Source organism: Notolepis coatsorum (genome assembly GCF_963971535.1).
Source record: "Notolepis coatsorum genome assembly, chromosome: 15".
Lineage (NCBI taxonomy): Eukaryota > Metazoa > Chordata > Actinopteri > Aulopiformes > Paralepididae > Notolepis > Notolepis coatsorum.
Window position 1 is genome coordinate 38,336,211 of NC_140179.1, and position 14,515 is coordinate 38,350,725.

The 14,515-nt window shown below is 44.9% G+C and overlaps 1 protein-coding gene across 1 annotated transcript; it reads right to left on the bottom strand.

Annotated features, from left to right (window-relative positions):
• Positions 1–1,127: 1,127 nt before the first annotated feature.
• On the bottom strand, positions 1,128–12,366 carry LOC311241927 (uncharacterized protein). Its single transcript, XM_084330881.1, has 2 exons — positions 12,128–12,366; positions 1,128–2,622 (listed from the first exon to the last, which is right to left on the bottom strand). The coding sequence occupies exons 1-2, from the start codon at positions 12,315–12,317 to the stop codon at positions 1,670–1,672; spliced, it is 1,143 nt and encodes a 380-aa protein (XP_084187007.1). The 5' UTR covers positions 12,318–12,366; the 3' UTR covers positions 1,128–1,669.
• Positions 12,367–14,515: the final 2,149 nt, after the last annotated feature.

A 14,515-nucleotide genomic window follows, 5' to 3' on the forward strand; every position in this document is an offset into this window, starting at 1 on the left:
TAAGATAAGGGACCTTTAAGATGTATGCGATCAAATGCTATGAATAAGGAAGATAATTGTCAGGAGAGAATGTCACCAACCTTCCACTCTGGTGACTGAGGGCTGTAATATCAGGAAGAAGTATATAGTTTCTCTACTTAAGTAAAAGTAAATGTACTCGGATAAAATAGTACTAGAATAGTAGTAGAAAAGTAAATGTCCTCAATTTTATCGTAAAAAAATTATACTCAAGTAGAAGATTATTTTATACAAAATGTACTTAAGAATCAAAAGTACAATGTAGTCCTGATAGACCTGGATTATGCAGATGACATCTGCCTGATGTCTGACCGTGTGGAGCAAGCTCAGGAGCTCTTGAACAGAGTGGAGGCAGAATGCGCCAGGATTGGCCTCAGGTTGAATGCAAAGAAGACTGAGGTCATTACTTATAATAACATCCCCCTGGACCATCCACCTCTCAGCATAGCAGGAGGCAATGCTCTGACAGAGGTCAGTGACTTCAAATACCTGGGTTCCTGGGTCAACTCCACAGAGCGGGACCTTAAGGTGAGGAAGGCACTGGCATGGAGGGTCCTGACTGGCACGAATAGTGTGTGGAAATCCAGTCTCCCCCGACACATCAAAATTTGATTCTTCCAAGCAACGTGGAGTCTGTACTCCTCTATGGCTGCTAATCATGGACCCTGAAGCCCACCTTGCAGAAGTCTCTGGACGGATGCTATACTAGAATCCTGCGTGTGGTACTGAACATCAATCAAAACGAGCATGTATGGGGGACTACCAAGGCTGAGCGACAAGGTGGCATCCAGGAGGATGAAACTTGCAGGTCACTGCCACCGACACCAGGAACTTCCGACTAGCAAGCTAGTGCTCTGGGAGCCAACGCACGGGCACCGACCAATAGGACGTCCCACGCCAACATAGGTGGACTGTGGACATACTGAGGAAGGACGCAGGTGTGGAGAGCTCTACGGAACTGGCCGGATGTATGGAGGGTCGGAATGATTGGAATCTCCGCTGGCAAACCCGTCCGACCAAATGAATGGTAGCAGGTTCAAATTTGAAAGTACATAATCTTCAATGATTCATATTATGTGTTGTATGCTAAATCTTTTTATTCAAAGTAAATAGTAACTGAGGAGTTCAGATACATGTAGTGGAGTAAAAAGTACAATATTTCCTTTGAATTGTAATGGAGTAAAAGTAGAAAGTTCCCTAAAATAAAGTAACTCAAAATCATACAATACTTGAGGAAGAAACAGTGCATGATGCACATTATACATCAAAGATAAAGTCCAAAGTATTTAAAAATAAACTGGATGCCACTGTCCTGTGTGACATTTAACATGGATTTACATGGTTCTTCAGCAACACATCCTGACAACATTCAGAACTCTTCTTCAGAACAGATGCAGGACAACACGGCTTCTCTTCCAGATCACTTTCATTATGTAACTTCATTGGAACAGTCTTCTTAACCCTTTCACTGCCACACGACAGCAGGTTAACCCTTTCACTGCTGCACTACCGAACGGTTAACCCTTTCACTGCCACACGACAAAGGGTTAACCCTTTCACGGCCACACTACAGAAGGTTAACCCTTTACTATCACACTAAAGGGTTAACCTTCTGTAGTGTGGCAGTGAAACTGGGTTAACAGACAGAGCTCTATGGTCTCTCTCCTGTATGAGTCTTCATGTGGTTCTTTACGTGATGTTGTAGTTTAAACCATTTCCCACAAACACTGCAGCTGTACGGTCTCTCCCCAGTATGAGTCTTCATGTGTTTCTTCAGGTTTGAGGCTTGAATATATCTTTTCCCACAAACACTGCAGCTGTATGGTCTCTCTCCAGTATGAGTCATCATATGTGCCTTTAGGTACGATGCTTCAAATCTCTTTCCACAAACACTGCAGCTGTACGGTCTCTCTCCTGTGTGGATCCTCATGTGGACGGCCAGACCTGATTTAAACCTGAAATCCTTTTTACAAAGACTACAACTGTATGGTTTTGATCCTGTGTGAACTCTCACGTGCACAGCAAGATGATAATTGGATGTGAATCTTTTACCACAGTAAATACAGCCATGTGGTTTCTGTCCTGTGTGGATTCTCATGTGGATAGCTTTCTCATATGGAAAGTCACTGGTTGGTGGTTCTGATAATCCACAGCCCTCAGCTTCTGTGTCCATCTGTCCAGTGGAGGTGCTGGGTACAGGCTCTCCCTCTCTGCTTTCTACAGTCTGGTAAAGATGTGGGGACCGACTCTGGTGTTGATCATGGCTTCTCACACAGGTTACAGTGAATACTGGGTCTTTGGTATCAGTGTCCTCCAGCCATTGAAGCTGCTCTGCCTCCTGACTGGTCCAGTCTTCCTCCTGTTCCTCTTTAAACAGTGGAGGCTCTGGGTCCTCCTGGCTCAAACTGGGGCTCCTCTCCTCCTGGCTCAGATTGGGGCTCCTCTCCTCCTGGCTCAGACTGGGGCTCCTCTCCTCCTGGCCCAGATTGGGGCTCCTCTCCTCCTGGCCCAGACTGGGGCTCCTCTCCTCCTGGCTTAGACTGGGGCTCCTCTCCTGCTGCTCAGGGGGAACCTCCTCTTTACATACAAAGAGCTGTGGGGGGTCTGGAGGGAAGAACAAAGAACAGATACTTAAGACAGCTTTCAAGTATAACCTTCTGCACCTTTATTTTGAAGGGGAAAACTTTCAACCATAATTCTCTTTGCTAGTTTCTGATAAAGTGCAGAATAAACAGTATTGGTAGGTGAAGGAAGGAACATGCGTGATATTGAAAGTGAAAATGATGACAAAGACGCCAGAAAGAAGAAAAGAAAGATTACAATTCCAGAGAACAGAAGAGTTGTATCGTGTAGGGCTGTCTATCACTTCTTCAAATACAACTATCATTTGTCAAGTTGTGAAGAAAGGAGGACAGCTACCAAAGAAGGCTCACAAACATGGATCCACTTAACCTAAACCTCGGGCCAGCCAAGCGGCATTGAAACGAGAAAAGAAGAAAGAAGGTGGGCATAGTCGGCACAGGCACAAGTTCTACAATCAAAGTCGTCAAAACAAAGATGGTGAACATATTTGCCACAAAGTTTTCCCCTGACTTGGACGCTGACAAACCTAAAGGAGTATTTGAAGGAGAAACTAGACCGGGAAGTCACCCGTCGGAGGATAGAGAGTAGAGACTGCTCAGACCAGATTCAGTTCCTTTCCTATTACTGCAGAGTGCCAGTATGTGGCTGAAATGTATGACCCGGAGGTATGGCCTGCTGGGACGTTTGTTCATCGCTACTACGAGCCAAGAAAACCCAGAGATTTTCCAGCTAACGGGACGGATGAAGGGGGAAACCTCAGTGCTAGTATTGTCAAATAGACAGGTATGATCCGGGTTAAAACTGAAAACGGACATACTGTTGGATACTATTGAACTGCCAAAGGATGCCTTGTTGTGTTGTGTGATGTAAACTGTAAAAAAATTTAACTTACATTTTTATTGACATTTATAGACAGACAATACTGTTACAATGACATCAAACACATAACAATTCACTGACATGGGTCCCTTGAGTTCCCATATCCCAGGTCCGCTATACGCGGGGCCGAGCACCCAGCGACACAGGTCCCTTGAATTAAATGGGCCAGGCTCAGAGGAGGAAAAGGGAGGGGACTCTCCCCCACCAAGCCAAGCCCGCCACCTCCCATGTCGCAAAGAACCCCACCCCACGCACATCGACCCCACAACACACAAGACCCCACTCTCCTGGGCCGAACTGCCGAAACGATGCCCCCCCCCCCCACCCCCGACAGTCCCCCCCACTGAGCTAAGCCCGTAGGACTCCACCATATCCCAGGTCCGCTATGCGCGGAGCTGAGCACCCAGCGACACGGGTCCCTTGAATTAATTGGGCCAGGCCCAGTAGAGGAGAGGGCACTCCCCCCCACCAAGCCAAGCCCGCTACCTCCCATGTCGCAAAGAACCCCACGCACACCGACCCCACAACACACAAGACCCCACTGGGCAAAGCTCAGTCGCTCTGACCCCCTAAGAGAAACCCCTCCCTCCCACCATCCTCCCAGAGAAACAGAACACCCCCATATCCCAGGTCCACTGCGCGGGGAGCGGAGCACCCCGAGCACCCACCCACCCCGACCGTCAGGCCCCCGGCCCACGAGAACCCCAAGCCCCGCAGAAGGCCAGAGCACCACGCCTTAATGGCCCCCAGACCCCCCGCGACCCCAAGCCCAGTGTCCCCCCGGCCCGGCGACCAGACCGCCCAGGCCACGGCGGCCGAGGGCCCCAAGGAACCCCACCTCACACGCACCGACCCCACAACACTCCCGGGTTGAACCGCCGGAACGATGGCCTCTCCCCCCGACATTCCCCCCCACTGAACAAAGCCCGCCCACTTCTGTACCTCCCATGTCATTGATATCACTATGTACATTTATAGCAACAGCTATTCTAACATGACTTAATTTTTTTTTTAATTAAAATAAGCTATATAATTGGCACTTCCCAGGTTTTGCCCCCGTTGGCGGGTTGGAGGGGAGTCAGCTCTCCTAGGGTGAGCCCCCCCCCTAGTGACGGAGTTATCCCCAATGGAGATTCTCCCAAGCCCTTATTATTGTCCAACATTTTTTGAAATTTTGTCCTCACAAATGTCCATGTGCACATTTAAAGCAACTGCTATTCTAACATAAAAAAAGACTAAAGACAATTGGCACTTCCCAGGTTTTTGTACCCCGTTGGCAAGCTGGAGGGGTAAGGCTCTCCTGGAGAGGGCCCCTCCTATAACAACGGATATCCCCAATGGGGATTCTCCAATGCCCCTATTATTGTCCAACATTTTATTTGAATTTTTGTCTTATGATAGTACAGTTCCAGAGCTCCCGGTCAGGGCTCCGAATGTGTTTCCTCTTGTTCCTCACAGTCATAGTTGTGTGTCATGTGTGTTAGTGCCTTCAGTTTAGTCTAGTATGTGATATTCATATTATATGTCCCGAATCAAGACCCCAATTTTTCCAACTAATATGTTTACCTTGTCTGTATTCCAAATCAGAACTTGAATTGTTTAACTTTTCCCCTTATTCGTGTATATTTAAATTCCACTTAGTTTAACTGTTGTTAATATGTGTCTTGGATCCACACATCCATCTAAATCTAACCTTGAATTATTTTCCAGTACTGTTAATACTTGTCTTGTATCAAAGCGTCTACTTGTTCTCAGCTAATATATATTCGTAGTATGTGTTCCGAATCCAGATCTACATTTTTATTTGTCTTTCTCAGGGGGAATTTGTCCTTATGTTTGTGTTCACTTGTATTGTGTGTCATGTGTAATCCTGTAGTTCCTTCATATCAGTCCAACGTGTATTATTCCCCAATATGTTTCCTGAATCAGCGTGTCCGTTTATATTTTTTTTTATCAATCATAGTGTTAATTGTTCTAAATTCTGGTGTTATAGTTTTCTTATACTTCTTGGGGTAACTGTTCAATTATCTTTCCTCTGTTGCATCTATTCTCAGCCCCAGGTCCCCCGTGTGTGTGTTTGTATTGGGTACTCTTCCACATTGATTTTGTCTTGTATCCTTCCTTGGATCCCCTTTCTTGTGTCCTTTTGTCGGTCTTCATAGTTGATCAGCCTTGAATCAGTACAGGTCCCTTCTCGTCCTCCTTTCGTCCCCCTCCCCTCGTCCTCATCTCTCGGTTCTGGTCCACCTGCGTGCCTTCTCCATCCTCCGCGTCAGCGTGAGCCTCTCTCCTTCCCCTCCCGGCACTTTCCATCCTCTCCGCGCCATGTCCCTCGCCGCCTCCTGCACGGTGTCGTATACCTTGGCCCCTTCGAACCAATGTACCTTCAGCGTGCACATTGGTGATTGGGACCCGATTCCTTTCTCTTTCAGAATTCTCTTTATTTATTTTCTACATAGCTCCGACGTTTCATTGCCACCTCCGTTGAATTTTTCAATGTCACATTGTATGCTCCGCATTGCTTCTAATCCAATCTGCGTGGTGGTCTGGTTAGGCATAAAAGAAAATATCGTTTGTTTCCTGTTGGTTGTCAGTTAAGGCCATGGCTAGGTAGGGAATTTATTTAATTTTATTCTTTCCCATGGCGACTATGGATAGGGAATTTCTTTATTTAATTAAAATGTTCAAAACAACATGGATGCATGTACTCTGCCAGCATGTTTAATATCCATAATACTAAAGGTTTGACTAAGATTTTTATGAAACTGTATTGTAAAAAAAAAATAAAAAAAAATTTACTTTTTTTTTAACTCATCAAATAAATTGGGTTGCACCTAAATCGGCAGGGTTGGTCGGCAACCGTAAACGAACCATTTTTTCTTTTAGGCCTTAGCCTCTATGTTAGCTTGTAAGCTAGTTTGTATGTTAGCCTGTAGCTTCTCTGCACTGACAGGGGCGGGGAGGACGCAGTCATGAGCAGTCGCATTACAGAGAGCTCTCACCATCGATCCAAAACAACAAGGTTTTGTGCACATTTTCTCCTCCTCATAATATGGATTACAGATTTATACCTCAATTCATCAATGAAGCAACATCTAACAGAAGTGGAGAGAAGTGAAAACGGATTTAACGAGACCCACAGTGACTTCTACCTTCTCAATGGCTCTGAAAAGAAACATCTACACGTCGGAACGGCGGCTATACACACGCTACTAACAGCGAGCCCGGCACGTAAGAACTTACCCCCGAATGGCAGATTGGACCGTAGGACCATGATCATCCTGGTTCTACTACTTTCGGGAGACATTCATTTAAACCCAGGCCCGGTCTTGACCAGAACTCAGGCGAGAAGACTTGGTCTGGCAGCGCAAGAAGCGAAGGTGGTTTCCATCGCGACCAACAACAACATCAACAACTCGACCCGTGGCAACATCCACTGCGCGGACGGCAACTGTTCCCCAATGACGCCGCAGCAGACGAGCACACGTGAGGCAGAGACGAGAGGAGGTGAACCGAGGGTCGAAACCATGACGACCAACTCGACGCGGGATTTAAACATCTCGACGCCCGATAGCCAGCTAGCTAGCAGAGCTAACAACGGAAACATCCAGGAACGAGTCCTTTGTTGTTCCAACACGGCGCGGGACCCGACCCCCCCCCTCCCCCCTTCTTTGTTGTTCCAGCACGGAGCGGGACCCGACCCCCCCTCCCCCCTTCCCACCCTCAACAACAAAGCCCCCCAGCACCACACAGAGGAACAGATCACAAACGAACAATACTTCGAACCTGCCAACATAAATGAAATAACCAACGCCAATGGACTGAACATTTTTCACATTAACATTAACAGCTTAAAAAACAAATTGGATGAAATCAAACAATTATTCATAAATGGTAAGGCAAACATACTGTGCTTCTCAGAAACTAAGCTTGACGATTCTGTAAAAGATCCAGAGATAGAGATTGAGAACTACTCAATAATTAGGAATGATAGGAACAAACATGGAGGTGGTGTCTGTATGTACATACACAAGGACACCAAATTCATCAACAGAAATGACCTGAATCATAAATCAATTGAAACTGTATGGGTGGAAATCCTATTCGAAAGGGCGAAATCCCTACTGGTTGGCACAGTCTACAGGCCGCCAGATCATAGTGATTTTTATGATACACTGGATGGGTGTTTAGCTGGAGTTGAGGATGTAGACAAAATTCTTATTGGAGACTGGAACACGGATATGCAACGAAAAGATGCACCCGTCTTCAAGTCATTCAGTAGGTTTTGTGATCTGCACGGCCTCAGCCAGCTAATCACCCAACCCACACGTGTATGTGAATCAACTCAGACTACCATTGACCTCATTCTGACCTCCGACAAGTCCAAGATCTCCAAGAAAGGGGTTATAGCATGCGGGTTAAGTGATCATTATATGATATTCTGTACCCGCAAAAAACTAAAACAAAAGGCTGGCTGCCACAAAACAGTCACATCTAGAGACCTTAAAACCTACTCTAGCGAGGCCTTTAACCTTGAACTGGAGAGCCTGGACTGGTCAGATGAACTCAATGGTACACTGGTTGAAGAAACATGGCTTGGTTTCAAAACCAAATTCTCAACAATACTAAACGACATGGCCCCCCTAAGAACCACCAGGGTAAAAAATCGCGCTGAGCCGTGGATGCACTCCGAAATACTGGCCGCTATGAAAACCAGAGACAAAAAAATGCTCTGAGTTTCGTAAAAGTCAGTCAAAGCTTACTAAAAGCACGAGCAGTGAACTCCAAGCCCACGTGACTGAACTCAAACTAGAAAGAAACAGACTAAGAAACGACGTAAACTCCATGATCAAAACTGCAAAAAAGAATTTCATCAATGACAAAACTGAGGAAAACAAAAACAAACCACGTGAACTTTGGAAATTACTCAATAATCAACTAGGATGCAGTAAAAAACTTAAAACCAGATTCTCAAACATAAACATAAAAACGGACAACACGCTCATCACAGACAAGCTGGATGTAGCCAATTACTTAAACATTTTCTTCACAAACATAGCCACAACACTGGTAAACAAACTACCCTCCCACTCAGGGCTTTATGGGGTAGAACACATAGTAGCTTACTACAAAAACCTAGGGGTCCGCAAGGACGACTTCAAGCTGGAAATGGTAACAACAGATGAGGTACTCAATAAACTGAGCGCCCTCCAACCTAACAAGGCCACTGGCCATGACAACATCCCCTCCAAATTCCTCAGAGACTCAGCAGCCGCCATCACCCCAATCATCACACACATAATAAACCTCTCCATAAAACAGGGACACGTCCCCAAGGACTTCAAAATTGCTAGGGTGACCCCTCTGCACAAAAAGGGCAGCAAATTAGACCCAGGCAACTACCGCCCTGTTTCTATTCTCACCTCCATCTCGAAAGTCATGGAAAAAATAGTCTACGAACAGGTCGAAAAGTACCTAGCGGAAAAAAATCTAATCTACGAATTCCAATCTGGCTTCAGAACATCCCACTCCACTGACACATGCCTTCTCTATTTGAATGACCACATCAAACAAGAGGTGGACGCAGGCAAATACTGCGGCATGGTCATGCTGGACCTACAAAAGGCCTTTGACACGGTCAATCACTCCATTCTGATTGACAAGCTAAAAGCAATTGGTTTTGATAGTCTATCAGTGAGCTGGATGCAATCCTACCTTGAGGGGAGGGAACAGATGGTGGAGGTAAACGGTACCCTATCCCCCCCTCTCACAGTGAGCTGTGGTGTTCCACAAGGAAGCATACTAGGACCGCTACTGTTCCTAATTTATGCAAATGACATGTCGTCAGCTTGTGACTGCAACTTGTTCCTGTTTGCGGACGACTCAGCCCTGCTGGTCTCTGACAAGAACAAGTTACAGGTTGAAAAAACCCTCAGCTCGGAACTAGGCAGAATCTGCATATGGCTCGCTGATAACAAACTATCATTACACATGGGCAAAACAGAGTCCATTCTCTTCGGTTCAAATAACAAACTCAGCAAGACCGACGGCTTCTCAGTTACAGTGGGTGACAATATTGTCACAAGGAAAGATGAAATTACCTACCTGGGTTCCATCCTAGAGGCTAATCTCTCCTGTGACAAAATGGCATCCAATGTAATAAAAAAAGTCAACCAACGAACTCGATTCTTGTACCGGATCTCCTCTCTGGTAAACAAGAATACCCTGAAGACTCTGGCAGGAGCACTCATTCAGGGGTACTACGACTATGCTTGCACCTCATGGTACCAAAGCACCTCAAAGGCGCTAAAAAAAAAATTACAAACATCTCAAAACAAACTGGTCAGACTACTGCTTGACCTTACTCCTAGAACCCACCTCACCCCTGCCCACTTTGACAACCTAGGATGGCTTAGAGTAGATGACAGAGTACAGCAACTTGCAATGGGCCTGGTCTACAAGATACACTACACGACCAAGGTACCCATGTACATGGCAAAATACTTCCCAAAGGTCAGTGAATACCACGATCACAACACCAGAGGGAGCTCCACAAATCATGTTAAACCCAGATTCGGCTCAAATAAGGGACTAAACACGTTTCGCAATTATGCCACATCAATGTGGAACGCCCTACCCAAAGCTGTAAAGGAATGTGGATCACTACCCACTTTCAAAACCTCTCTCAAGAGACACCTACGGGAGACTGCAATTCAACACTGGCCCCTGTAAATATCCTAACCCAACCCCCTCCAATGTACAGTCATTTACCTAGTATGGTTTTGTCAATAGTCCAATGTACAATTTTGTTTGTTTGTACAGAGTCTCCCCCCCCTCAATGTACAGTTTTGCTTGTCTATACAGTGTGCCCCCCCCCCCCCCCCCCCCAACCACCTCCAATGTAAATTACCCAGTATGGTTGTCAATATCCCAGTGTACCCAACCCCCCCCACCCAACCTCCTCCAATGTACAGTTTCTACGTCAAATGTATATACTCCCTTTTCTTGACTCCTTCTGTATCACAAACAGTACTGTATTTGCAAATCTGGTATGTCATAAATGTATAGATGTAGCAGTACTGACTATCTGTATGTCATGTATGTCATATATGTCCTGATGAATTGAAAATGGGGGACCCTGGTGGAAACAAGACGAAAGTCTTTCTCTGGTCTGCATCCCCTTAACAATTGTGTGTATTGAGCTGTACTGTATTGTACCCATTCTGCAATCTGTTAATAAAGTTTTCAATCAATCAATCAAAGACATTTAGCGTCCAGCTAGCTTGTTCTACCTGCATCATTGCCTCGTGTTGAGTCTTTTCCATCTGTGTATTTACTTCATCTGGGGTCGTTCTTCTTTCATTTGTCCTCGTGTTCATTATTTCTTCTTTCTTTTGACCTCGAATCTTCACTTTTTATTTCGTTTTGAATTGTTTTACTTCCTTTTTTTGATATTCATTGACCGAGAGCTCTTTTCTATGGCTGCTCACCTGAACGTGAGTAAGCCTTTTTATAAAGCTCATTTTGGGTATAAAACACAAACAAACATTTTGTAGCTCCACAGAACAAGTCTCCCATTTAATGTCAAAGAAGCAGCTTACAAGAACAAGTTACAGGTTGAAAAAACCCTCAGCTCAGAACTAGGCAAAATCTGCATATGGCTCGCTGATAACAAACTATCATTACACATGGGCAAAACAGAGTCCATTCTCTTCGGTTCAAATAACAAACTCAGCAAGACCGACGGCTTCTCAGTTACAGTGGGTGACAATATTGTCACAAGGAAAGAAGATATTACCTACCTGGGTTCCATCCTAGAGGCAAATTTTTCATGTGACAAAATGGCATCCAATGTAATAAAAAAAAGTCAACCAACAAACTCGATTCTTGTACCGGATCTCCTCACTGGTAAACAAGAATACCCTGAAGACTCTGGCAGGAGCACTCATTCAAGGGTACTACGACTATGCTTGCACCTCATGGTACCAAAGCACCTCAAAGGCGCTAAATACAAAATTACAAACATCTCAAAACAAACTGGTCAGGCTACTGCTTGACCTTACTCCTAGAACCCACCTCACCCCTGCCCACTTTGACAACCTAGGATGGCTTAGAGTAGACGACAGAGTACAGCAACTTGCAATGGGCCTGGTCTACAAGATACACTACACGACCAAGGTACCCATGTACATGTCAAAATACTTCCCAAAGGTCAGTGAATACCACGATCACAACACCAGAGGGAGCTCCACAAATCATGTTAAACCCAGATTTGGCTCAAACAAGGGGCTAAACACGTTTCGCAATTATGCCACATCAATGTGGAACGCCCTACCCAAAGCTGTAAAGGAATGTGAATCACTAACCACTTTCAAAAACACTCTCAAAAAACACCTACGGGAGACTGCAATTCGAAACTGGCCCCTGTAAATGTCCTAACACAACCCCCTCCAATGTACAGTAAATTACCACGTATGGTCTTGTCAATATTCCAATGTACAGTTTTGTTTGTATAGTTGTACAGTCCAGTCTTTATACCTGATAAGTGATGACATCGCAAGTTTAACTTAACCTGCTCCGTTCCACCATTACTGGACGCACTCGGTTCATTTAAAATCCTCCGTAAAAACGGATAGAAAACACAAACCTGCTCGTAACTTTATCTTGGGTTTCAGAAGGAGATCCAGCAGTTTGTTTTGACGCCGAATCTCCCATTTTGATCTGGAGTCTTTCTCCTCATAAACTGTAATCATATTTCCTATTATTCCAAATATATCATCTACAGCTATTATCAGTCGCTCTTTAAGAAGAGCCTTCACTTGTTCTATTTCGGACATTTCTAAAGGTGAGATTAAAACCCAGTTATATCCCTTCCACGAGGCTCTAGCTAGCTAACTGCCAAGGGTAGAGCTACGGAAGTAAACAATGACGATCTTCATCTTCTTCTATTATGTTTAACAGCGGTTGGCATCCATTGTTGTTACATTACCGCCATCTACTGGAGACTGGAATGTAAACAACTTTTATCATACGAGAAAAAAAGAAAGAAAGAAAAATAAATCGTAATCCTGTGTGTCTCTACTCTCTACTACCTTACAAAACCAAAGAAAACCAAACAAAATAAGAACCAAAAACCCAACCGCCACATTCTTCACTGTCTCAGCATATGACACATTATCAATTAGCCTGACTTTGTTTACCTCAATGGCCTGGACTTTCCTTGGACATTCAAGAGACTTTACCTCACGAGCATGCAGCCACACAGTTATCACATTTAACTGGTTCTTCACATAACTCAGACTCATCATCGAGCCATGATTTCAGGCCCACTCAAAAAATCTTGAACATTTATTTTTCAGCAACTATTTTCTGACATGTATAATCTCTGGATTGGCTTTACCGCAACATTAAGCATTATAGTATTATGCATTTAGGCATTAAGCACTGTCACTGGGCACTGTAGTCATAATAATCCCAACTACCCATCTACAATAGTCTCCTCTGTATGATAGCATGTACAACAGTGCTGTATATACTGTATATATATGTAGCAGGGTGGATTATCCCTGCTTCGTGGGAACGGGTGGGCACAATCACTGGGTAGCGAGACACAGTAGAGCTCTGTCTGACTGCACCTCCGTCTTTGAGTCTGGAGCTTCAACTGGAGGCTGGCAGTGTGAGTGGATGGGGCCCGGGATTTACCAACCTGGTCTGGTACTCTGGTCTTCCTCCCCTGCAGCAGGGCGGTCAGCAGTACTCCCCAACACGCTCCCACTTCCCCCAATTACTCCTGTGACCCTCCCACACCTAGTGACTGAATTGTAAATAAATAACTTGGTTCCCCCCGCAAGCAGTACCCTCCCTCAGTGACACTAGAAACCTTACAATAAAAAGGGAAAAGTGGAATAGGAAGGGGTTAATTGTATTAACGTTACACACACCGAAAGAGTTGTTAAACGGCTCATGAATGGACACGCACACAGAACTCCCATCTAATTCTTTATAGTTAATTATACTGGTCAGTTACAAAGATTTAAAGGCACTGGGTCAAATAGAATGAAATCTTACTATTACCCAATTTGTAACTCGATACCTTATGTCCACGTATATTCTACACACACCTCTGTGTTAGTACCAGGAATGATATATTTTAATGCATTTGACTCATCGCCCACGTCTGGGTCAGTACCATGTATAAGACCTCTAGTCCAGTGGTTCTCAAACTGTGGTACGCGTACCACTAGTGGTACTTGGTGGTACTGCTGGTGGTACTTGAAAACATTTACAACATTTTTGAATATGTCTTTATAGCTACAAATGAATGACTAATTCGGTCAGAAAGCAGTAACACAACAGTTGCAATGTTGTGTTACTGCTTCTCGGCATAAGCCCCAATAAGACCGTCACCAGAACTCAGCGATGCCGCTCGCGTGAGCATATTCTCCCCGCTGGTGATCGCAGCACGGAGGGTCGTGGACCAGCCTGGCAGCATAGCTATAAAGACATATTCATAATCCAACATATGTGTAAAGAAACAACATATTCCAGCCTGACAGCATAGCTATAAAGACATATTCATAATCCAACATATGTGTAAAGAAACAACATATTCCGATTGGAAGGACTCCCATCTCCTCTTTCCTGCTCGCGTCACACAGGGCTGAGCTGTGCCGAGGTGCCGCCCCCCTCGCACGGCTTTGCTCTCACTCGAGTGAGGAAGAGCGGAAGACCGCTGGTTCTCCAACATACAGCGGTGTCCTCTTCAGAATGTACCGGGAGAAATGTTTACTGTACCCCGCAGACATAATAAGCATATAAGCAGTGCTTACTAACGTTATTAGTTACGCTATTTCTGACCGAATTAGTCATTCATTTGTCTAGCACAGTCTCTAACAGTGTAACAGTAAGAAGCATTTTGGATAAAAGTATTCTGTACTTCTGTATGACAACAATGTATGCCTTTCAAATGTTAAATGATAAATGATTAAATGATACACAGCGAAATCTACGCTCTCTCATCCTGCTTTCGCCAACG

What these genes read in the sequence shown, in the direction of transcription:
- LOC311241927 (XM_084330881.1), bottom strand. Translation starts at nt 12,317, where the DNA reads ATGTCCGAAATAGAACAAGTGAAGGCTCTTCTTAAAGAGCGACTGATA. An exon ending in CAAGATAAAGTTACGAGCAG is followed by an intron (nt 2,623 to 12,127) that starts GTTTGTGTTTTC and finishes TCTTCCCTCCAG; the next exon opens with ACCCCCCACAGCTCTTTGTA.